This window comes from Mastigoproctus giganteus, chromosome 6 (assembly GCF_048544385.1).
Source record: "Mastigoproctus giganteus isolate SK-2022 chromosome 6, ASM4854438v1, whole genome shotgun sequence".
NCBI classification, from domain to species: Eukaryota; Metazoa; Arthropoda; class Arachnida; order Uropygi; family Thelyphonidae; genus Mastigoproctus; species Mastigoproctus giganteus.
Window position 1 is genome coordinate 224560171 of NC_143580.1, and position 24027 is coordinate 224584197.

Here is a 24027-nt window from a genome sequence, read left to right on the forward strand (position 1 = left end):
TGATGCAAGAAAGCAAGCTTATGCAGCATCAGCCAAAAAAAAAAAAAAAAAAACCCACTTCCACTTCACCCCTCTGTTCGTTCAAAATACCTGTCCAGCTGAGCCTTAAACTTATTTAGGCTATCAACCTCCACCACAAGGGATGGCAGTCTGTTCCACCAACCAACCACCCGCTGGCTAAAGGCAAATTTCCGCACGTCTATCCTACATCTGTCTTTCCTCAATTTGAATTTATGCCCTCTCAGGTGATTTTTCTGAGCTAGAGGAAGAATCCCATCAGCATTGAGCATGCTTAAACCATTCAAGGCTTTATACACCTCTATCAGATCACCTCGCTGGTGCCTAGTCTCCAGACACTGTAATTTGCAAAACTTAAGCCTTTCCTCGTAAGAGCACCCCTTTGTTCCATTCACTAATCTTGTTGCCCTTCTCTGTACTCGTTCCAGCAGCTCTACATCCTTCTTGAAATGAGGCCTCCAGACCTGTATACAGTACTCTAGGTGTGGCCTGACCATTGCCTTGTACAATGGAATAATCACCTCCTTATCCCTGCTGGAAAAATTCCTATATATCATTGACAATACTCCATGAGCTACTCTTGCAGCCCGTCTGCACTGCTCAGAGAACTTCATATCTGCCTGCACAATCACCCCCAAGTCCCTTTCATTCTCTACCACTGTCAGTGTAGTACCACAGAGTTGATACGTTGCCCTGGGGTTGCTGTTTCCCATGTGTAGTACTTTACATTTGTCAATGTTAAACTTCATTTGCCACCTCTCAGCCCATCTGCTCAACCTTTCCAGATCCTGTTGCAGCAGTGTAGTGTCAGTAGTGTCCTTGACAACCCTGCCAACCTTTGTATCATCTGCAAACTTGGACATTAAGCTTGATATACCATCATCAATATCATTTATAAATACAGAAAACAATAATGGACCCAACACTGAGCCCTGAGGGACTCCACTAATAACATTAGTCCACGATGAGCAGTGTCCATTGATTACCACTCTCTGTCTTCTCCCACTCAACCACCCCTTTATCCATAGCAGCAATTTGCCTCCAATGTCACACTGCTCCAATTTGTGTAGCAGTCTTCCATGTGCAACAGTATCAAAAGCCTTTCTAAGATCCAAGTATATAATATCAAAGTTATTCCCTGCATCCAGTTCTTTTGTGACTGCATCATAGTATCCAATCAAGTTGGTCAGGCAAGACTTCCCCTTAACAAAACCATGCTGTGTCTGAGCTATAACTGAAGTCTTGTCTAAATGATCCTGCAGTGCTTCTTTAACCAGTGCCTCCATTAATTTTCCTGGAACAGAAGTTAAGCTCACAGGTCTATAGTTACTTGTGTCAGCCTTTGATCCTCCTTTGTGAATTGGGGTCACATTTGCACATTTCCAGTCTATGGGTACCTCCCCTGAGTCCAAGGAAGCTCTCATAATTATGGCTAAGGGTTTGCTTACTTCCTTTGCTGCCTCCTTTAATATAACTGGATAGATCCCATCCACCCCGGGTGCCTTTCTTGTGTTTATCTTCAACAGTTTCTCCTCCACTTTACTCCCAGTTATTTCAAGATTCTGTAGCTTACTGCTAGAGTTGAATACACCTCTGGCATTCCCCTTGCTGAATAACTCCTCATGTGTGAATGTCGATGCAAAATATTCATTTAGTTTGTTAGCTACCTGAGCAGGATCATCAACAGTTGACCCATCAATATCAAGTGGACCAATCTGATTCATCCCCTTCCTTCTAGAGTTTACATAAGTAAAGAACTCTTTGCTGTTTTTCTTTGCATCCCTTGCCAAGGATTTCTCGTAATCTGCCTTCGCCTGCCTAACCTCCTTTGTAACTTGGTTGCATATCAACTTGTATCTATCATAGGCTTCTGTGTCATGTGTTAATTTGTAAGTATTCCATGCATTTTTCTTCTCTGCCATATGCCTCATTAGTTCATCTGACATCCATTTTGGCCTAAACCTTGAACAATATTTCTTAGTTGGTATGTAAAGCCTAGTAGCTTCCAAGATATGTTCTTTGAATGCTTCCCATTTTGAATTTGCTGTTGGTAACATCATCAGTTGGTCCCACTGTATAGAATTTAAATACTGTCTCAGTCCATCGTAGTCGCCTTTACGGAAGCAATAACCCTTCCCTTTACCCCTAATGGTAGTTACCTCTTTGAGTAAATCCCCTTCAGCACACTGTGATCACTGCCACCTAGTGGTTCATTTATCTGCAGATTCTTAATGCATGAAGAATCACTGCTGATAATCAAATCAAGAGTATTACTCCCTCTAGTTGCCTCCTGAACATGCTGATGTAGAAAACAATCATCCAATAAATCCACAAAAGCCCTGCTAGTGTGTGAGTAACCAGCCCCCAAATTCCAGTCAATATCTGGGAAATTAAAATCTCCCATTATAAGACTGCGTATTTATTTACGTATTCCCCGTTTAGTACTGTCAGTGGTAGTTTTTCCCAATGCATTAACTGCACTGTGCGAGTTATTGCTGTATTTTGTAACTGGTATTATAATGAGTAACCAGTTTGAAAACATTTCTCAGCCAGAATTTTAAAGAACAGTTTTCAAGGGGTGCCATTTTTTTTTATTTGCCCTGGGTGCCATCAGCCCTTGTAATGCCTCTGGGTTCACCCCCTAACTGCACTGATCCAGCTATTTTCAGACAATTTTCCAGTTAGTGTATTACCTGACTAACTTCAGTGCATCTGAAACTCAGTCTTGCCATATATTTTATCATTTTTGCCTATATCTAATTTTTAACAGCACTCAGAAAATTATGATATATAGATTTTATTATAATATGGATATCATATTAGAAAATTATGTTTATAAATATATAAAGATTGTTTGGTATCAAAATTCTTTAAGAATAAGATTGTGTACAATGCTTATTTCTTAAGTCATTGTAGTATAAAGCAGAAATAAGAGCTGAGTGAAGTGCAATATTGCCTGTAGAAGTGGTTTCTCTTTCTGCCAATTCAAAGTTCATCAAAAATAGCAATGATAAGTTTGAAGAGGCAAGAGTAAATTCTGCTTAACATATACTGAAATTTTTTCACTCCTTTAATTTCTTCTAGCCATTCTTTTAAAAAAAAAAAAAAAAAAAACAGTAAACAGCAGCCACTATCAATCCACTGCAGAATGGAAGCTTCCTCAGTAATTCATGTTGAGGGAAATCGTAATCCGCCACACTGGTCCAGTGCGGATTGGCAGATCAACTGTATTTAGCAGTCAGGAGATTGAACCCTCAGTGTGTGCTACTGCACTCTTGCTCCTGACCACTCATTCTTGAGTGTCATCATTATTTCAGTGCATTCATAGGTAAGCTTTACTTTTACATCTTCAAAGTTGTCATTGCTATTTTTTGCTGAAATCTGAGCTGTTAGAAACAGTCTCTACAAACACTGAATTTCTCCCCCCCCCCCCCACACACACACTTGAAGTGTTTCTTCTGGTATTTTCACTATTAACAACCAACACTGACTAAAAGGTTTCTTTTAGCCAGCATGTTGTTAATTACTGGAATAACCTGTCTGCCTCTGAGGCTGACAGGTTGGGGGAAATACAAAGATCAGCTAGATAGTTAACTATATGAAGAGGGGAAACAGCTTATTTTTCTTTCTTTTTTTTATAGATTTATTTTTGTTTTATTTTATTATTTAGTGCAGTAAAAACCAATGGCTTCCTTGCGTCGTGTGGCTAATATTAATTTTGTAATAGCATAGTAGTGGCATATGATGCAAGGAAGCAAGCTTATACAACATTAGCAAAAAAAAATAAATAAATAAAATAACTATGCATGTAATTTTTCCATTCCCTATAATATTTTTATCAAATTCTTCCTTAAATTTATTCACACCAAGGTCTAGTATAATTCTTGAACAACATAACTTAGAATCCATCGCAAGCAAGGTTTACATGCACTTCTCAGAAAATACCCTGTACAAATGTTCCATTTATAATTTTTATATAATAGAAAATTTGATTATATTTTTTAATAATTTTTAATATTATCAATACATATTGAAAAAAAAAAGTTTTCTTTACTGCATTTATTATTATTATTATATAATTTTGATTTCTAGTGTTAAAGATGGTATATATCACTATTATAATAAAGCTATAACAGAAGATCTTCTCACCACCTTTGTGGAAAAAAAGTTATGGGAGAAAGATCATCCTATGCCATCTTGGAGAAATCCACAATCTGTAGTGTAAGTGACTTTTGATCTAGATTTCACTATCTTTAATGCATCGCAAATTTTTGGAATGTGCAACTAAAAAACAAGTCACTAGGTTAATATTATAAAGGAGTTGCGATTAAATTTGTTATTTTAATTTTTTCCAATACACTGCAACATACATTCACAAAGAAGTGTTCAGTGTTATGTTCTTCATATCATGTTTCTGGAAGCATGTTAGTTATTTCAGTTATGCTTGAAATATGCATTTTAAACTTATGTTTGAAATGTGTTTCTTGGAGTTTCTCTAATGTGTAAAGGTTGTTTTCTTATATGTTCTGTTTTAAATAGCCACCTGACAAAAATTCAGGTGGAGATAAATCTAGAGATCTTGGTGGCTACAAATTCTTAAATTAAGGTGGACACCAAAAAATTCTTCCAACGTTGTTGCAGTGTTTGAATTCTTCACTGTTACTGTCTCACTGTAGTCAGGAAAAGAAATGGGCTGCAAATACAAATTTTATAGACATAACATTCTTTGCATTGCCTTTCTAAGGCTAAACAGGTGATATCACAACAGAGGAGTGCAGGCAGCATGTAAATCTGTAGTTTATTAATTTTTAGTTTTCTTGTGCAATCAAAGATCTTGGGGGAAAAAAATTGTAACAGATGGATATGTTGTATCCAAATTTTTTTATTTTTACTGTTTAATATTAGAACTATAAATTGCATATTTGTTAATAAATGCAGTGGAGTGTCTCTTTCTCTATTCAGTTGACCTACATGATTATTAGTAAAGCTCTTCATTTCTCACTTCAGAAGTAAACAATTTATAAACATTGTATCTGCCTACTATTTACTCCCTTGTAATTACTGAAGCATATAATACAGTTTATAGTCTGTAATACAATAGTTTTGAAACATGCTTTCACATGATTTACCAGTGGTTAATCATCTCCGGACCTTTGAGGCCACAAGTTCATCCCTACAATTTGGAAACCTTTCACTCAACCCCGTAAAAAAAAAAAAAAAAGTACTTGTGACCTTGATCCATTAACCAACTGCATTAGTTTACTCTATCCCATTGCTACTAGCAGTTTACCTGAATTCCCAAAGCCCCTTAAATAATATTAGCAAGGTGCCTTTTGTACCTCTTCTGTTCAAGTGTATGTGCAGAATAAATTTCCTCTGCCATTTAGAACAGGCCACAATGATACATAATAACATTATGATAATAAATTTATTACCTTTGCAGATGTTATCCATTTCAATGGAAAAGTCTGGAGAAACTGAGGTACTTTCTCTCAACATTTTTTAAGACTCAGTCCTATTTGGCATGAAGGTCTAATTAGATTAAAGTTTTGAAAATAGTGTAAGGGTTGGAAGTTGATCAATTTCTCCATTGCTATGGAAAGAGTTGAGGTATGTGCAATTGGACTAGATGATAATTAGAAGGGAGATATTGGTTGTCCTTGTTAGGAATTGGTTGGATGTGAGCAAATTTCCATTCAGAAGGCAAAGCGACAGTGTAAAGGGGCAACATAAAACAAAAGTTAACTCTGGAGCACAGGTTTTAAGGACAAGTTGAGAATTGCAAAAATTTGGTTGGAGAAATTAAGAAATGCATTAAATGAAATATCTTCAGTATGATAGGATGAGATCATTAGTGCAAGGATTAGAAGAAAGTAAAATGCTAATAAGTCATCTTTAACCTTACATGAAGGTAAAATAGAACCATCAGGATGCAAAAGGTGGATGTATGCATGGACAAAAATTGTGGCCAATAGCTTTGGCAAGGGACTGGAACCCTCAGCTACCATTTGGACAGGAGCCAAGTTTCCATGATTATGTTTCCAAATAGATTGTGTGTGAAATTTTTTTTAAAACTATTATGAGCTTTACTGCAAACAGAAAATGTAGCTTGAAACTTCATTACAAGCCATTTGTGTATGCTATATTCTTATCCTGGACAAACTAACACATTTTTTGGAAAATCATAATTTAGATAAAGGATAATAATTCAAAGTGAAATGAGAAATGTACATATAAAAAAAACACTGTATTAATAATGAAGAATAATTTCCACGACACAATCTGAACAAACATTAGGATTAGAAGATTTAAAACAGTAGTCTAACCACAAATAAAGAATAGAAATTGTGCAGTATAGTGGATATATTGTGCAATTTCTATTCCTTGTTTACCACTTACCACTCTTTTGGAGTCATCTGGATTCAAAATCTGTCAGAGATTGGAGGAATTCTAAAAAGCCTCTTCAGTTTTCAGTTGTAATGAACTAATCTTAGGCAAAGGGAGTAGCCTCCTTCCCCAGGTTTTTCAGTCTGCACACCATGCAAATCAACCTATGAATATTTGAGTTCACCATAGTTTGAGCCCACATGACTGCTACACATAGTTAATAATTGTATTGTTGTTAAAATGGTCAGTTGTGAACCCTCTGACCTGTGAAGTTGTGCATGATTATGAACTAGAATATAATGCATAATAAGCCACATGAATTGGCATACTGACTTAAATAAGCTTATGTCCAAAAGCAAAAAACCAGAAGTCATTTTTGATATTTCTGTTTTTAATTAACTTCTATTTTATTGTGTCAGTTACATAAGTTTACATAAAGAAGAAAACAAAATAGTTTAGGAATACAATATAAATTTATTTTAGTAATTCTTAAACTGTAAATTATTTTTTTTTAGGATGGTTTTGCTGTCATCTACTTATCAGGTTGCTGTGTTTATTTGGGTAAGTTAATTATTTTAAACTTGTCAAAACACTTGTAACTATTTCCAAGATTAAAATACTATAATGTTGTATTTTAGCTTCAGAAAACTTTATTGTGTATGGAGAATTAACAATGACATTTAAATTTAGTATTTTTGAAAATATTTCTCATTCTTCTGAGACAAAATAATTATAATTACAACTACATATTTACAAAACTCCCTACATAGGAAATAGCTAGAGATCAATTTACTATCACATACAGCCATTTCCTAACGTCTAGATATGGAGGTATAATTATTTTAATCCCAGATTGTCAGCATTGTGGAGAAAAACTGATAAAGGAGAGGTAATGTGTAATTCATGTGCTCTGCGAACGGCAACTTTTGGTATTGACAGTAAAAATACCGGCAATGGTTGTCTGTTTACCCTGCAAAAAAGTACCTGGGCAAAAAGTTCCAAATTCAGACAACAGATTCAGTTAAAGATCCTTTTCAGCTAATGTATTTCAGCTGTTTGTTTTATAACCATGGTTAATTTTTCCATTTTACAGTTTTGACTTTCTGTACTTTAGAGAAGTAGAGTTAACTGGTGAAACATCATTTGTAAATATTTCAAAATATTTACAGTTTCACCATCTCATTACAGCAACAATACTCACTCCTATTATGGATGGATCTCACTTTCATGGATGGCATTGTTCCATCACACTTATCATCATAGCACCAAAGTTATTGGGGAAAAAAGTCCACATGAATGTGAAAAGTATTTTTAAGAGACATATGGCAACTTAATCAGTATCAGTAGTGGCGAATGATACAAATTATAGTTGCTAGAACGAGTACCTTTCTCTGTACTTGTTCTAGCAACTATACATCCTTAGAAAAATGAGGATTTCAGACCTGTATGCAATATTCAAGGTGTGGCCTGACCAGTGCCTTATATAAAGGGATTATAACCTTTTTATCCCTGCTAGCAAAATTCCTATATATCATTGATAAGACCCTGTGAGCTGCTCCGAGAGCTGTCTACCCTGCTCAGAAAACTTCATATCTGACTGCACAATTACCCCTAAGTCTTTTTCATTCTCCACTATCCTGAGTGTAGTACCACACAGTTGGTACATTTCTCTGGGATTCCTGCTACCCATTTGCAGTACTTTGCATTTGTCAATGTTAAACTTTAGTTGCCACTTCTCAGCCCATCTGCCCAACTTTTCTAGATCCTGTTGCAGTAGCCAACCTTTTTCATCTGCAAGCTTCGACATTAAGCCTGATATACCTTCATCAATATCATTTATAAATATACAAAACAACGATGGGCCCAACACCGAACCTTGGGGAACTCCACTAACAACATTTTGTGGACAACGTTTGTCTGCGAATAGCAGTGTCCATTGATTACCACTCTGTCATCTCCCACTCAACCATCCCTTTATCCATTGTAGCAACTTATCCTTAATGCCATACCTCTCCAATTTGTACAGCAGTCTTCCATGTGCAACAGTATCAAAAGCTTTCCTGAAATCCAGTATATGATATCAAAATTATTGTTGCCATTCAGTTCCTTTGTGACCACATCATAGTATCCAATCAAATTAGTCAGACAAGACCTCCCTTTAGCAAACCCATGCTGTGTCTTAACTATTACTGCAGTCTTGTCTAGATGATCCTGCAATGCTTTAACCATGATTCTATTATTTTCCCAGAACACAAGTTAAACTAACAGGTCTGTAGTTACTTATGTCACCTTTTGAAACCCTTTGTGAATTGGTGATACATTTGCACACCTCCAGTCCATAGGGACCTCCCCTGAGTCCAAGGAAGCTCTCATCATTATGGTTAAGGGTTTGCTTACTTCCTTTGCTGTCTCCTTTAATATAACTGGATAGATCCCATCCACCCGAGGGGCCTTCCTTATGTTTAACTTCAACAATTTCTCCTTCACTTTGCTCCCAGTTATTACAAAAATCACTTATCTCCCTGTTAGCATTTGATAAACTTCTGGCACTCCCCTCATTGAATGCCTCCTCATGTGTGAATGTAGATGCAAAATACTCATTGTTTGTCAGCTACTTGAGCATGATCATCAATAGTCAACCCATGTATGTTAAGTTGTCCAATCTGATTCATCCCTTTCTTTCTAGAGTTTACATAAGTAAAGAACTCTTTGCTGTTTTTCTCAGCATCCTTTGCTAAAGATTTCTAATCTGCCTTCACCTGCCTAACCTCCTTTGTGACTTGATTACAGACTAGTTTATACCTGCCATAGGCTTCTGTGTCAACTGATACTTTATATGCATCCCATACATTCTTCTCTGCCACAAGCCTCATTAATTCTTTAAGCCTTAATTATTAAGGCTTAAAGCTCATTAAGCCTTTTGTTTGTTTGTTTGTTTTAGATTTCTTTTAATAAAGATTGTTTGATTTTGTATGTAGCATTAATTAATCATTTTGGTCTTTTTATACATGTTACATTTATATTATATTTCACTTTGCAGTATTTCACTTGGTTTCATTCTGCAGTAATCATTCTCTACGTGTTTCACACAATGTCTGTTTCAAACATATTTGTGCATCATAGATGTTGTCAGCCAATAGTTCTACTACTGTTTATTGTAACATTGTTTCTAACCTATACAGATAAATCATGCACATGTATGTAAGAGTGCTGCCTTCATTTTCACATTTGTGCTATGTAACGTCTTACTGCTGTTGTATGCATACCAAAGCAATAAGAACTTTGCCCTAAAATTCTTCCTTTTGAATTTTTGTGATGGGTTGTTGTGGGATTTTAGGCACATCAGTGACTTAGACTATGTTGTTTGTGTGTATTATGTCTGTAGAAATGTGTTGTCACAGGCTTATTTGCATGTTGTGCATGCGCCTCCGTAGCCAGGTGGGAAGGAGCAGCAGTGCGTGTAGCACACGCTTCTTGATTAGACCGGGGTTCGAGCCCGTCACCAAATACGGAGAATGCGGAAAGGTCAGGGAATGACCACCGCATATCTCGGAGCAATATGGCCTTAGTTGCTAATGCTCCTAAAAACCAAATAACAGCAGCAGCATGTTGTGCAAACTGAAAAACCCAGAATAATTTGTGGGGAACATAGGTGGTGTTGTAATATTCAAATAATTCAGCGGAGGACAATTTGAAACAAGTTTCTTGCTACATTAAGCCATGTTGGTCAGGAGTAACATTAAGCCTGGATCAAGTTCACTTAATGCATTTCCAGGATGTTCAAAAGTTAAAAAAAAAAAGGGGGGGGGTTTCATTTAATCTCCCTCTGTGTCTGTGTGTGTGTGTGTGTGTGTGGTGGTGCGCGCGCACACACACACACCTATTTTTCATTAAAACCAGGAGATAAAAGTTTAGAGTATAAATCTTGGAATCTGTCCTGCAACACCCTCCACATTTCAACTTTTAATGTAGAGTTGTTTATGACTTTTAAATGTTCTGGTGTCAGGTGGTACAGAAAACGATCCTACATTGTAATTGGTGGTAGGCATGATAAGAAGGTTGTGAATCACTTGTCTAGCACGACAGCATCTCTGACAAATTTGCACATATCTGATTAACAACTATTCTTTGAATTAAGAAACATACTGCATTTCATCTTTTCTAGATGATTCATATATTTTATTTATCTCCTAGAACACATCAGAATTTCTTGCTTCTATTTAATTTTTTTGTATGTTGTGTTTTTTTAAAAATAACCATTTGATATTTTTTATACTTATTTAGGAGACACAAGATAAGTTACAGAATCAGTATGGTGTGCCATATTGGTTAAGTTATATTATCTTTATTATTATTTTCATCACTTGTGGAACTGTAATTGGCTTGGTATGTATGTTTTTACCCTCATATTAGTTATGTATAGACTTTTGGGCGATTATTGACAAAATTTGAACAAATAAGTTAAGATGTTCTGATTTCTGTATTTTTTTTTTTCTCTCTCTCTCTCTTTTTTCTTTTTTTTTTTTTTAATTGTGATGACTTATTTAGGCATTTTATCTAATTAAACTTCCTTTATTTATTTAAATATTTTATTTAATGTCAATAAATAGTTCAGTTTTGAATAAAAACAGTTATAATCATAGTAAAAAAAAAGCAAAAATTATATGATTTGAATTATGAATGTGCTGTTCATAATAGCCAAAATGATTTATAATTTTAAATATTTGCCTTATATCAGCTTTTCTTTTATTTATTTATTTTTTTTCATTATCTCCCCTAGATTGTGTTTGTTTCTATATTATGAAATAATTGTAGAAAAATTCTGTGTGGCTCTTGAGGAATGAAGTGAAATAGTAAGAATTTGCACTTGCTCTACATTGAAATTAACACTTCATTCAGTTATGGCAAATAACACGCAACAGATGTTTCTTAATACGTGTGTATGTTAGCACTTTGCTCAGTGAAGTACATAATGATCCCCAGCCAAGGGTGTATTGTGAGCTCTCCTAGTTTGGCATCGGATCAGGAGATTTCCAAAGTGATAAAGAACAATCTATTTAGTTGGCTCATATTTATCTTCTAGTGCATGGTTTCTCAACTGGTATTCTGCTAGATGTCACTAGGGTTTCTGTGAAAGATTGTGATTAAAAAAAAAAAAAAACATTTTTTTGAACTTCACATCCCGCTCAGCCACTGTCCATCACGGACAGTGGCTGAGCAGCCACGTTAGCAATTTCATTAGAGGTCTTTCAGCACCATATGGCAGTGTGCAGTAGGACTGTTCATTTAGTTGAGTCCATTCTCAGTTTTTGATGCGAGATAGGGGAGGCCGTTGCAACTGGTGAGCACTGTATTGCATGGCGGGGAGGACGGTAGGCTGATGATGTCAGCCTCTCCCTCCCGAATTATTTCCCCTAACTGCTATTGTTTTAAATGTTGCAAAACGTGGATTGTGTAGGTTAGAAGTGAATTATATTGTGAAGTTTTCATATTTTTTGCTATTTTCTCGTTTAATTATTTATTATGCCTCTTCTGTTTTATATTTTATTAGTGTTTGTGTTTTACAAACATGACTGACAGTCCAATGTGGCAATTTTTGAAGGTGAAATGGAAGAGGAGGATTCTAGGCCTGAGCCCACGCACAATTCTGATAAGGTTAGTGATGAAGAATTACAATCTTCTGAGTCATTTGACTGCATTAGTGCAACAGGGGATACAAAAAAGTCAGTCTTTACAATGAAAGCTACTTATCAATGGGTTTTACATTGGCTGGTAATCAAAGTTGTCCTATTCCATTGTGCGTTGTCTGTGGCAAACAACTTACAAATGCAGCAATGGTTCCAGCAAAATTGAAAAGACGCTTAACTACAAATCACAGCCATTTGACAAGTAAAGGTGCTGATTATTTTAAACAGCTATTGGAATCTCAAAACAGAGTAAAGCTTTTGTTAAAAAAAGTCACATTCGGTGAAAAGGCTTAGGAAGCAAGTTATTTAGTAGCAGAACTTTTTGCCAGAAAAAGAAAAGTAACACAGTTGGTGAGAACCTAATAATGCCAGCATGTAAAATTATAGTGGGTAAAATGCTAGGACACAATGCAGTATGAGAAATTGAAAAGGTTCCACTCTCAAACAGTACAATAAGTCAACGTATGGATAATAGGAAACATCATCCTTCCCCAATGTTGTAACGATATCCTTGTAAATTGCCTTTGGCATTTGTCCCTTTTTTCCTAAATATGATGACTGATTTTTGTCCATCTTTCGTCATTCACACCACTTCAGGACCTGTAATTTAAAAAAAAAAAGTTATTGAAACTGCATGAAACTTGGTGGGTTACTATTTGAAGTGTTATATATTAAGTACAGAAAAATTAACATTGTACTTACCCTTTCATACTCAAGCCATGAACTTTTCAAATGTCCCTCATATGTATAATATTGTCATTTTGTTGGAAGGATCTTTATCCCACTGTAAAAAGCAATTGTAAAACCACAGTTGGAATACTGTGTTCGATTATGGAGACCTCATCTGAAAAAAGACATTGAGCTTCTTGAAAGGGTCCAAAGGTGGGCAACTCGAATGGTGAGATTGGCAGAAGGTGGAATTCTCACTGTTCTAAAGAATTCCAGAACCAGGGGTCATAAAGTCAAATTACAGGGTTTGAGGTTTAGATTAGATTGTAGGAAGTTTTATTTTAGCCAGCAAGTCATTAATATCTAGAACAAGTTGCCCTTGCAGGTAGTTGAGGCAACAGTTTGAATAAATTCAAAGGTCAACTTGATACTTACCTGTGGGAGGAGGGAAACATATAATTTGTGTTTTCTTATCTACTTGGTGTTTTTTTTTTTTTTTTTTTTTTTTTTTGCAAGTGCAGCAAAGCCTCTGGATTCCTTTGCACTATATGGCAAGTACTATTACTATATAAGTAAATAGGTTATCTTGCCAGGCGGTTGTCGGCTTTTATGCTGTGGAAACGTTATACTAGTCCTTAGCCAGCAGATAATATTGTATTAGCATTGTATTTTTAATTAATGGTAATTCTAATTATTTGCATTTTTAATTAATTGAATTTTATTCATATTAACTGCATTTGGTCAATTTAGAATCTGCAATTTATTTTTATGCAACCTATAGTAGGTGCTGCCTAGTAGACCAGGCAACACCTCTGTGTGTCTCGTTTGGTGGCATTTGCCAAGTCTCTTTTCTTGCTAACTGCTGCATGTGTTGGATTCTATAGTCTTACGTGGTAAGATTAAAAAATGTTTTATTGCATACACATAAGGTTTTGTATTCAAATCCCAGTTTGCTGTAATTATTGATATTTTTATCCTTTAATGATAAAGGTAAAAATTAATTTTTGGTTGCTAATTTTAGCCTTCAAAAGGTGGTTGGTTTTTTTTTTTGACTCTTCTAACCAAAGTACTAAGTTATAAGTAAAGCTGTTATTAGAATAACCTTAGGCCTCCGTAGCCGAGTGGGCAGGAGCGGGAGTGCAGTAGCACACGCTCTCTGAGTAGACCGGGGTTCAAGCCCCTGACTGCTGAATACGGTCGATCTGCCAACCCGCACTGGACCAGCGTGGCAGATTATGGTCCATTTCCCTCAGCATGAATTGTTGAGGAGGCTTCCACCCTGCAGTGGGTTGATAATGGCTGCACTTTACTTTTAGAATAACAAACAGGTGTGCGTGAGCTATTCATTTTTGGTAATTTTTTGGCCCAAAGCCACTTGATGAGTAGTGGAAGTATGTCCACATGGATGAATGGATTTATTAATATTCTTATATTTTTTATTGTTATCATTAGATTTAAGCATAGACAAATACAGCAGACTCTCGATTTACTGGGATTAGATTAACCGGGACACTTCAAGACTCCTAAAAAATAAAAAATCAACCAGAAATCATAAAATTCAAGTAATAACTAGAATAGGTATAAACAGATATTTTTAGTGCGTCGTGTCGATTGTTGTGTTCCGTTGTACCACAAAAGGACAAATTTTGTTTTGTTATTTATGTCAGAGATGTCGGGTTTTTTTTTTTTTTTTTTTTTTTTTGTTTAGAAATCATGAAAATGATGGGCAAATGCAAGGGTGGTGCTTTCAATTAAACAAAAACTTGAAATTATTCAAAATTTTGAAAACTGTGCATCTGTTAAATCTCTAAAGAACCATTTGTTGGTGATCAAACCATATGCGACATTTCAAAAAATAAAGGGAAGCTATTAGATTTAAAATCGACATCGTAAAACATAAATGTGTGTCCAATATGCACTACTCACGTATTGGACACGCCAGTAGTGCATGGTGAGTTTTTTCGGTTTTTATCTATCGCTATACATTTTACGTAGGTTGCTGAACATTTTTCGATACAGTAAGTCCCCAACTTATGTAGATTCGGACTTTTATGACTGAAGATCTCAGTGAAGGGGACACACGTTTCACCATAATACCGTAAAACCCCACAGAATTCTGGCTATCAGTATTATAGCAAATGCAATAAGATCATGTTTACTACCCGTTTATAATTTTTTATACTACAGACAAAAGCCCAATAACCCGGAAAGTGCAAATTGTTTTTTGGCAATGACCTTCAGAATTGTGCTTTAGTAAAATGTGAGCTTGCATGGGGTGATAACCTTGTGAAGTTCTTTTCAGAAAATTTAATTTTGATCATTACGTGGTGCCAACTAAGAGAATAAGTGACAGCAGAACTAGTAAATCTATCAAGTAAAGGAAAGCGATCAAGTCGGATCAGAAAATTAAAATAATAACGATATATGAAAATGGCCAAACATTAACAAGTATCGCGAGGAATTCCGATTTGTCAGTGGCAACGGTGAACACAATAAAGGAGAAAAAGAGAATACGAGAAGCGGTGAAGCGATCGGCACCAATGAAGGTCAACTATAATAACCAAGGCTACGAAATGCATATCAGTTTTTACAGTACAATAACATGCGTTTTTTCTTCCTTTTATGTTTTCTTTTCTTATGTGCCACTCCGGCTACTTGACTGTTGTCCCCAGATAAAGTTTTTAATTGAACTAATTAAAAATATATAACTATTTTTCTTCATTCTTCTGAGGACATCATGTGGTTTTTGTAATTTTGACATATTAGGGATATAGCAGCAATATTTTATTAGCCATTCCAGAGTACGTAAAACTCTTCTTACGTAAGAAGTCCTGAAACTCTTACGTATGTCGGGGACTTCTGTATTTTTGGATTATCCGGGAAATCGATTATCTGGGAATTTCTTTTTTCCATCCATCCCGGAAAATCGAGAGTCTACTGTATATTCAGCCTAACCATACAGCCAACATTAGCATTAGTAGAGGCATGTGATGCAAGAAAGCAAGCTTATGCAGCATCAGCCAAAAAAAAAAAAAATAAATAAATAAAAAATAACCACTTCCACTTCACCCCTCTGTTCGTTCAAAATACCTGTCCAGCCGAGCCTTAAACTTATTTAGGCTGTCAACTTCCATGACAAGGGATGGAAGTCTATTCCACCAACCAACCACCCGCTGGCTAAAGGCAAATTTCCTCACATCTATCCTACATCTGTCTTTTCTCAATTTGAATTTATGCCCTCTCAGGTGATTATTCTGAGCAAGAGGAAGAATCCCATCAGCATTGAGCATGCTCAAACCATTCAAGGCTTTATACACCTCTATCAGATCACCTCGCCGGTGCCTAGTCTCCAGACACTGTAATTTGCAAAACTTAAGCCTTTCTTCGTAAGAGCACCCCTTTGTTCCATTCTTGTTCCATCTTGTTGCCCTTCTCTGTACTCGTTCCAGCAACTCTACATCCTTCTTGAAATGAGGCCTCCAGACCTGTATACAGTACTCTAGGTGTGGTCTGACCATTGCCTTATACAAGGGAATAATCACCTCCTTATCCCTGCTAGAAAAATTCCTATATATCATCGACAATACACCATGAGCTACTCTTGCAGCCCGTCTGCACTGCTCAGAAAACTTCATATCTGCCTGCACAACCACCCTCAGGTCCCTTTCATTCTCTACCACTGTCAGTGTAGTACCACAGAGTTGATACGTTGCTCTGGGGTTGCTGTTTCCCATATGTAGTACTTTACATTTGTCAATGTTAAACTTCATTTGCCACCTCTCAGCCCATCTGCTCAACCTTTCCAGATCCTGTTGCAGTAGCATAGTGTCAGTAGTGTTCTTGACAACCCTGCCAACCTTCGTATTGTCTGCAAACTTGGACACTAAGCTTGATATACCATCATCAATATCATTTATAAATACAGAAAACAATAATGGACCCAATAATGAACCCTGAGGGACTCCACTAATAACATTACTCCACGATGAGCAGTGTCCATTGATTACCACTCTGTCTTCTCCCCCTCAACCAACCCTTTATCCATAGCAGCAATTTGCCTCCAATGCCACACTGTTCCAATTTGTGCAGCAGCCTTCCAGGTGCAACAGTATCAAAAGCCTTTCTAAGATCCAAGTATATAATATCAAAGTTATTCCCTGCATCCAGTTCTTTTGTGACTGCATCATAGTATCCAATCAAATTGGTCAGGCAAGACTTCCCCTTAACAGAACCATGCTGTGTCTGAGCTATAACTGAAGTCTTGTCTAGATGATCCTGCAGTGCTTCTTTAACCAGTGCCTCCATTAATTTTCCAGGAACAGAAGTTAAACTAACAGGTCTATAATTACTTGTGTCGCCCTTTGATCCTCCTTTATGAATTGGGGTCACATTTGCACATCTCCAGTCCATGGGTACTTCCCCTGAGTCCAAGGAAGCTCTCATAATTATGGCTAATGGTTTGCTTACTTCCTTTGCTGCCTCCTTTAATATAACTGGATAGATCCCATCCACCCCAGGTGCCTTTCTTGTATTTATCTTCAACAATTTCTCCTCCACTTTACTCTCAGTTATTACAAGATTCTCTAGCTTACTGCCAGAGTTGAATACACCTCTGGCATTCCCCTCGCTGAATAACTCCTCATGTGTGAATGTCGATGCAAAATATTCATTCAGTTTGTTAGCTACCTGAGCAGGATCATCAACAGTTGACCCATCAATATCAAGTGGACCAATCTGATTCATCCCCCTTCTTGCTCTTTTTCTCACAAAGAACATGCTTGCTCTTTTTCTCACAAACACTCTTCTAAGTACATGGTCGAAGTGAGTGGTCTTTTAGGCACCTCAGATCACAACTTGGTGATTGTCTCTTCTCCAATGGAGCCTTTATCTCATGGCTATTCCCAACCTCGTATTGTTTGGCATTACAAGAATGCAAAATGTGACCTGCGAGATTTCTTTTCTTCTTTTCCTTGGTCGGATTACTGTTTCAAAACTTCTGATGTCGGGTTGTGTCAGTGAAATTATTCTTGTAGGAATGGAATCCTTTATCTCACACTCCACTTTAAAATCTCGTCGTTTATCTAAACCTTAGTTTTCCAATAAATGTGCTAAGGCTGTTCAAGAGAAGAATGTTGCATATCGTAATTGGCTTGTTTCTAATTCTTCAGTTTCATTTTCTGCCTATACCAAAGCTCACAACAATTGTAAAGCAGTTGTTAATCAGTCCAAACTAGAGTTTTATTTCATTTACGTGTACAAGCCAGTTCCTAAAAAGGGTGACAAATCCCTCCCATCCAATTATCGTCCCATTGCAATTACTTCTACTCTTTGTAAAGTAATGTAGAAATCAATTAACCGCCAACTCTTAAACTACCTAGAAACCTTCTGTCTGATCAACGATCGCCAGTATGGATTCCGTCAGTGTCGATCCACTGGTGATATTCTGGCTTATGTTACCCATTTATGGACTAATTCAATGGAAAGGTTCGGTGAAACACAAGTAGTTGCTCTTGACATCTCAAAGGCTTTCGATCGTGTTTGGCATAAAGGTCTTCTAAACAAGCTTCCATCTTATGGTTTGCCAACTGTTTTTTGTAATTGGTTATCCAGTTTTCTCTCTGATCACTCACTGAGGGTGATGGTAGATGTCTCTCTGTCTTCTAACTTCTCCACTAATGTTGGTGTCCCCCAAGGTTCAAAAATCCTATCCATAGTTTTGCAGATGATAGCATATTGCATTCCACTTTCCATTTTGAAAACCCTGCCATGCTCGATCAGCTTCAACTTCTCGATTATCCGCTACCAATTTCTTAAATGCCGATCTCCAGGTAATTCACCAGTGGGGCAGAGACAACTTAGTTGAATTCAATCCTTCTAAAACTCAGTCTTGTCTTATATCTCGCAAAAAGGATTCTTCTGCTCCTATGCTTATCTTTAGTGACACTCCGATTTCTAGGAATCTCTTCTAATCTCTCTTGGCACAAGCACATTACAAATATTGCTTCCTCCTAAAAAACTTGGTTTTCTTTCGCTCTCAGCATTACTTTTCTTCCAAACAGCTGTTTACTCTGTACAAATCGCAAATCCGCCCTACCATGGAATATTGTTCCCGAATCTGGGCTGGTGCCTCCAAAACCTCTCTCAGGCTTCTTAATTCCATTCAGAAGAGAAGGCAGTTAGGTTAATTAATGATTCATCTCTAACAGAGTCCCTCCATTCGCTGTCTCATAGACTTACTGTTCTTCTGAATTGGCTTTTACAAGGTGTCTCAAAAATATTGGTACAAATGTTTAGGGGAGGTAGGTAACATCTAAAGGAATGTGAATCACATAGGAACCCATAACCGGAAACATCACCGCAAGTCGGCACACGGTGCTGTTCATCAGTTCGCGAGAGGGAAAATTTCTGGTTTGCTCATTCAAGCAGTAGTCGCCGCATGAAGAGCATGCATCGACATACGAACTGTGAGCTGGCAGACATGCACCTAGTGTATGGATTAGCAGAGGGTAATGGACGAGCCGCTCAACGAATTTATGGACAACGCTTCCCAGACAGACAGACATGTACCGGACCACCGTTTGTTTGCATGTGTGCATCAAAATTTGTGCGATTATGGGTCATTTAGAGGTAACAGGAGTAGTGCGGACAGACCATGTTCAACGCGAACTCCCCCCATAGAAAAAAGTGTTGAATGCCGTCCAGAATAATCCTACTACCAGCACATGTGCCGTTGCCTCTGCCTTAGGAGTGTCTCGTTGCAGTGTACAGCGTGTCTGGCATGACGATTCCTTACACCCCTTTCATCTCCAAAGGATTCAGTTACTGCTCCCCCAAGATCATCCTGCACGTGTGGCTTTTGTGCAGTGGTTTCTCCAAGAAAGTGTTCAAGACTTGAATTTTCCAGCCTATGTTTTGTTCACGGATGAGGCTTATTTCACTCGGGAAGGCTTATTCAATCAGCACAATGCTCATGTGTGGGCTCACGACAACCCACACAGTGTGCGCCCCCATGCGGCACAACATCGCTTCGCAATAAATGTGTGGGCAGGTATTGTCGGTGACTGCTTAGTCGGCCCATACCTGTTACCATCCCACATGAACTCCGCTAAATATCTGATCTTTCTTGAACAAGTTCTACCAGGGTTATTTGACGATGTTCCAGCAAATGTGAAATGCAACATTTGGTTTCAACATGGCGGGGCGCCTGCCCATTATGGAAGGTGTGGTCGTGACCATTTGAACAGGTGTTTTTGGCGTCGATGGATTGGCCGTGGTGGACCCGTTGCCTGGCACCCACGCTCACCTGATTTATCGAGCCTTGATTTCTTTCTGTGGGGGCCCTTAAATCTATCGTGTATGAATCACCTGTGGAGACGGAAATGGATCTCGTGGCGAGACTTGTCTGCGCTGCTGCTACTGTCAAAGAAACTCCAGGTGTGTTCGACCGTGTTTGCCAATCCGTGCTGCGTCGGTGTCAAGCATGCATCGCGTCTCGTGGTGGAACCTTCGAGCATCTGTTGTAACATCATGAAATGCATCCATCTCTTACTCCATGGTTAATATTATGTCAAGTAAATGTTTGCCACTAATTACTGTCTTGTGTCATTTCTGCTTCTTGTGCCTCTGCTACTACTTTCCCGTGAAGTTTCCGGTTATGGGTTCTTATGCGATTCACATTCCTTTAGATGTTACCTATCTCCCCTAAACGTTTGTACCAATATTTTTGAGACACCCTGTATAATTTCTGCTCTCTCCTTCAAAACACTCCGAACACGTGCCACCACCAGCCAACATCCATTTACTGTCCAACTTCAAACTCACAGAAACAACTTTTCATCTTGCTTGTTTAATCATTCAACTGCCATTTCCTGGAACAACTTTCCTGAAAATGATAGTCTACAGAAGTTCAAATCTAATGTCAACAAATATCTTCTTTATTTTTCTCAACCTCCAACCCAAGCACAGTACTAAATACTATAGGTTCTAATACCTCTCGTGTTTGGGGTTTTCATGAAAAAAAAAATATATTGACACTAAATTGTGCTGAACCAATGATATGCACTTATATCATTGGTTCAGCACCATGTAGGCTTGGTCTACATGGTGCTTGACATTATGCAGCTGCCTGTTATGCAACTGCATAATATCTTCGTTGTCACATAATTTACTGATCCCATATTAAAATATGGACTAATCTTAAATATTGCATGATATCAAATTTCATGTGCATGTAATTACTGCTTGTGTGCAACGGCAGTAACATTAATAATCTAGGTTAAATAATTTTATGAAATACTATAATTAAAATTAATTTAGGTGTGTACAGTCAGTCCTCGTATAACACGTGTTTACCTTACACGAATTTGATCATACTCGATTTATAAATAGGGGAACGATATCTTATATAACACGAACCGAATTCGCTTATGCATGATTCGCCTTTGTGTTTACAAGAAATGGCAGTCGAACGTGGAATCACCCCAACTGAACGCAACACGATAGGAATGAAGAGAAGATTCTGAAAATGTATTTATGTGTTTTATATCAGTGAAGGGGAAACACATTTCACCATAATAACGTAAAAACCAACACAATTCCAGCTATCGGTATAATCGCAAATGCAATTAGATCGAGTTTACTACCAGTTTATAACAGATTCCACTAGCAGAAACGCAACTGGAAATTGTTTTTATTGTTTTATGGTAGTAACCCCTAGAAATGTGCTTTAGTAAAATGTGAGGTGTTAATAGTGTATCTCTGCCTTTACGGTATTGTTTATTCAGTTGCTACACGTGCGCAGCTTTGTTTATGTGTAGCAAGTGTGCCTCCTCGTTTTGTAATTGTGCTTTATTCCCTAAAAGTGAGTAAAATACTTAAAAGGTGTGAAAAGAAAGCATCCTGGTGAAGACACTGCAGATTCAGAGAGAAAAAAAAAAAAAGCAATATCGATAAACAGAGGCGGACTGGGTCAAAAATTCTTACCCGGGAAAATTTATAGTGGCCTCATACTACAGTTTATGGCCAAAATCACACTGGCCTCCGGCCCACCGTGTTTTCTCCGGTAAGGCTTATGGCCAGTCCGCCACTCTCAATAGCGAAAAACTATGAAACTGTGAAACGCTTTGAGCGAAATGAAAGACCATGTGATATTGCATGTGATACAGACCTAAATGAGGCAACGCTGAGAATTACAAAGAATGCAGAGAAAATAAAAACAACTTTCATAGCAGGAACAACTCAAAGTGTAATTAAAATCTATTAGATTAAGACACAAAGAACTGGAAGAGATGCAACGGCTGTCAACTGTTTGGATAGAAAATCAAACAAAAAACAAGTTTGCTTACGATAGAAGCAAAAGCATTAGCAATATTTTATTACGTAATAGTCGTAATAAAATACTTACGTATTTTATTACGATTATTCATTGTGTTTGGTAATGTTTTGGTTACAAATGTGTGTTCAATCTTGGGTGGTCGGCACCTAACCCTATTTTTCCCATAGGGCCTGTTGTTTATATTGCACGAGGGTTTCTTGGAACACAACTATTGTGCTATACAAGGACTGACTGTATAAGTGTAAATTATGTTAATGTTAAATGTGTTCTATACACATTCAGGGTCAGCATCTACCATGTTGTCTTGTGCAGGGCAGCCAAAATAGAGCATGATATTGCTATATATTTATATTCCACTTCAATTCAACTCTAACTTTTCCCTGGGATCAGAGGTATTCAGAAATTTTGCTAAATGAGGACAAAATTAAGTAGAGATTTAGAATGGAAATAAAAAAAAATTCTGCCCTTTGGTACCGAACAGCCCAGTTGTTTAAATGAATAGTCAGCAGAAAGTGAAATGTATATGAATGAAGAATACAAAGCTTATACTTGAGTTCTTCTGGGAATGTAACTTCTCATCTATTAGGTAACTTCCCTCATTGTATGTGAATAAAAAAACTATAATCTCAGTGTGGTAGGTAATGAGTTGAAGTTTGTTGGCTAGTAAAATAATCAATCCATTAGCAAAGAGCATTCAAGTGACAAGTGCTTGGAAGTGTCACCAGTAACTTTTTGAATTAGGCTGCAAGTCTTTTCCTTTTAATTTATATTTTATGTACTAATTTTAATATTTTTATTTATGATGTTAATATCTGGGAATGTTTTTTTGACTTATGTTTTCATATATCCTTGTGTACATCTGTTAATACCAATTAAAAATTATTTTTTCAGCTAGGTGTTTGCTTAGCTGATCTCATTATGATAACTAAGCCTTCTCTAAGTCCATCCAAGAATCCCTCCAAAAAACCTGTGATTAAAGAACCACTACCAGCAACAAAGGTATATACTTTCTTATCCACCCAGTGTATATTTGTTACCAATTTTCATATGAAACCTGTAGATGTATAAAAGACATAAAAAGAATAATGAATTTTGGTTATCTGTTATATAAGAATAATTTAGATGAAACTGCGAATACCAGGTACAGAGTGACACAATTGTTTAGATGCTAATTTTTTAAAATCATAACTGAGAAATTTATTAAAACAATTCAACTGAAAGGAGACTGCTTCTGTCTCTGTGGTATACATTGAGCTGCTTAACTATTGTGTGGCTCTCAGTATTGGTAATTTAAACAGTTTTAGCAACAAGTAACTTTGCATCCTCCACGATAGCTTAGTCGGCATGATACATTGAAGTCGGCCATTTATTAAGAGCAATGTGGGTTTGATTTTCATCAGCATCTGGAATTCTAAAGTCCTCTTTAATCCAGAATGTAATTAGTTGATCTTGTTAACTAATTACATTGGAGAGTGGGTAGATTTTTCTTTGTGAGTTATTCTGGGTTTTTCAGTGTGCATACAAATGAGCCATGAACACACACTTCTACAGGCAAATATATACAGATATGGGTAACAAGTTCTTGAGCTAAATAATTAGAATTTTCTTATCAGTATATGTGATAATTTTTGTAAAGGTATTGACCCTATAGCACTGTGTGGGATTTTGAAGTTTGAGAAGATAGACAATACTTGTTGACTGCATCATCCAGCTTAGAACTTAGCGATTGCTCCTACCATGGATTCCTGTTCTAGCAGTCCTGTGATGCATATACGCTCATCGTACTCTTCAGTCTTCTGGTCAGTAACATATCCTCATTCTCATTTTCCCTTTGAGGTGAGGGTATGTTATATGAGTTGTGACTACCTTGCACCACACATTCTAGGCTATCTTGCACAAGTTCCAAAGCTGGGAAGGTTTTTGTTGTGCTCG

The 24027-nt window shown here is 37.0% G+C and overlaps 1 protein-coding gene across 1 annotated transcript in view; it reads left to right on the top strand.

Annotated features, from left to right (window-relative positions):
• LOC150085031 (thioredoxin-related transmembrane protein 1-like) overlaps nucleotides 1-24027 on the top strand; it is a 59325-nt gene that overhangs the window by 29697 nt on the left and 5601 nt on the right. Inside the window, exons 4-7 of the mRNA XM_090375726.1 lie at nucleotides 4111-4239; nucleotides 6921-6966; nucleotides 10690-10791; nucleotides 22987-23094. Coding sequence (XP_090231852.1) covers nucleotides 4111-4239; nucleotides 6921-6966; nucleotides 10690-10791; nucleotides 22987-23094 — 385 coding nt within the window. The remainder of the gene's footprint in view (nucleotides 1-4110; nucleotides 4240-6920; nucleotides 6967-10689; nucleotides 10792-22986; nucleotides 23095-24027) is intronic.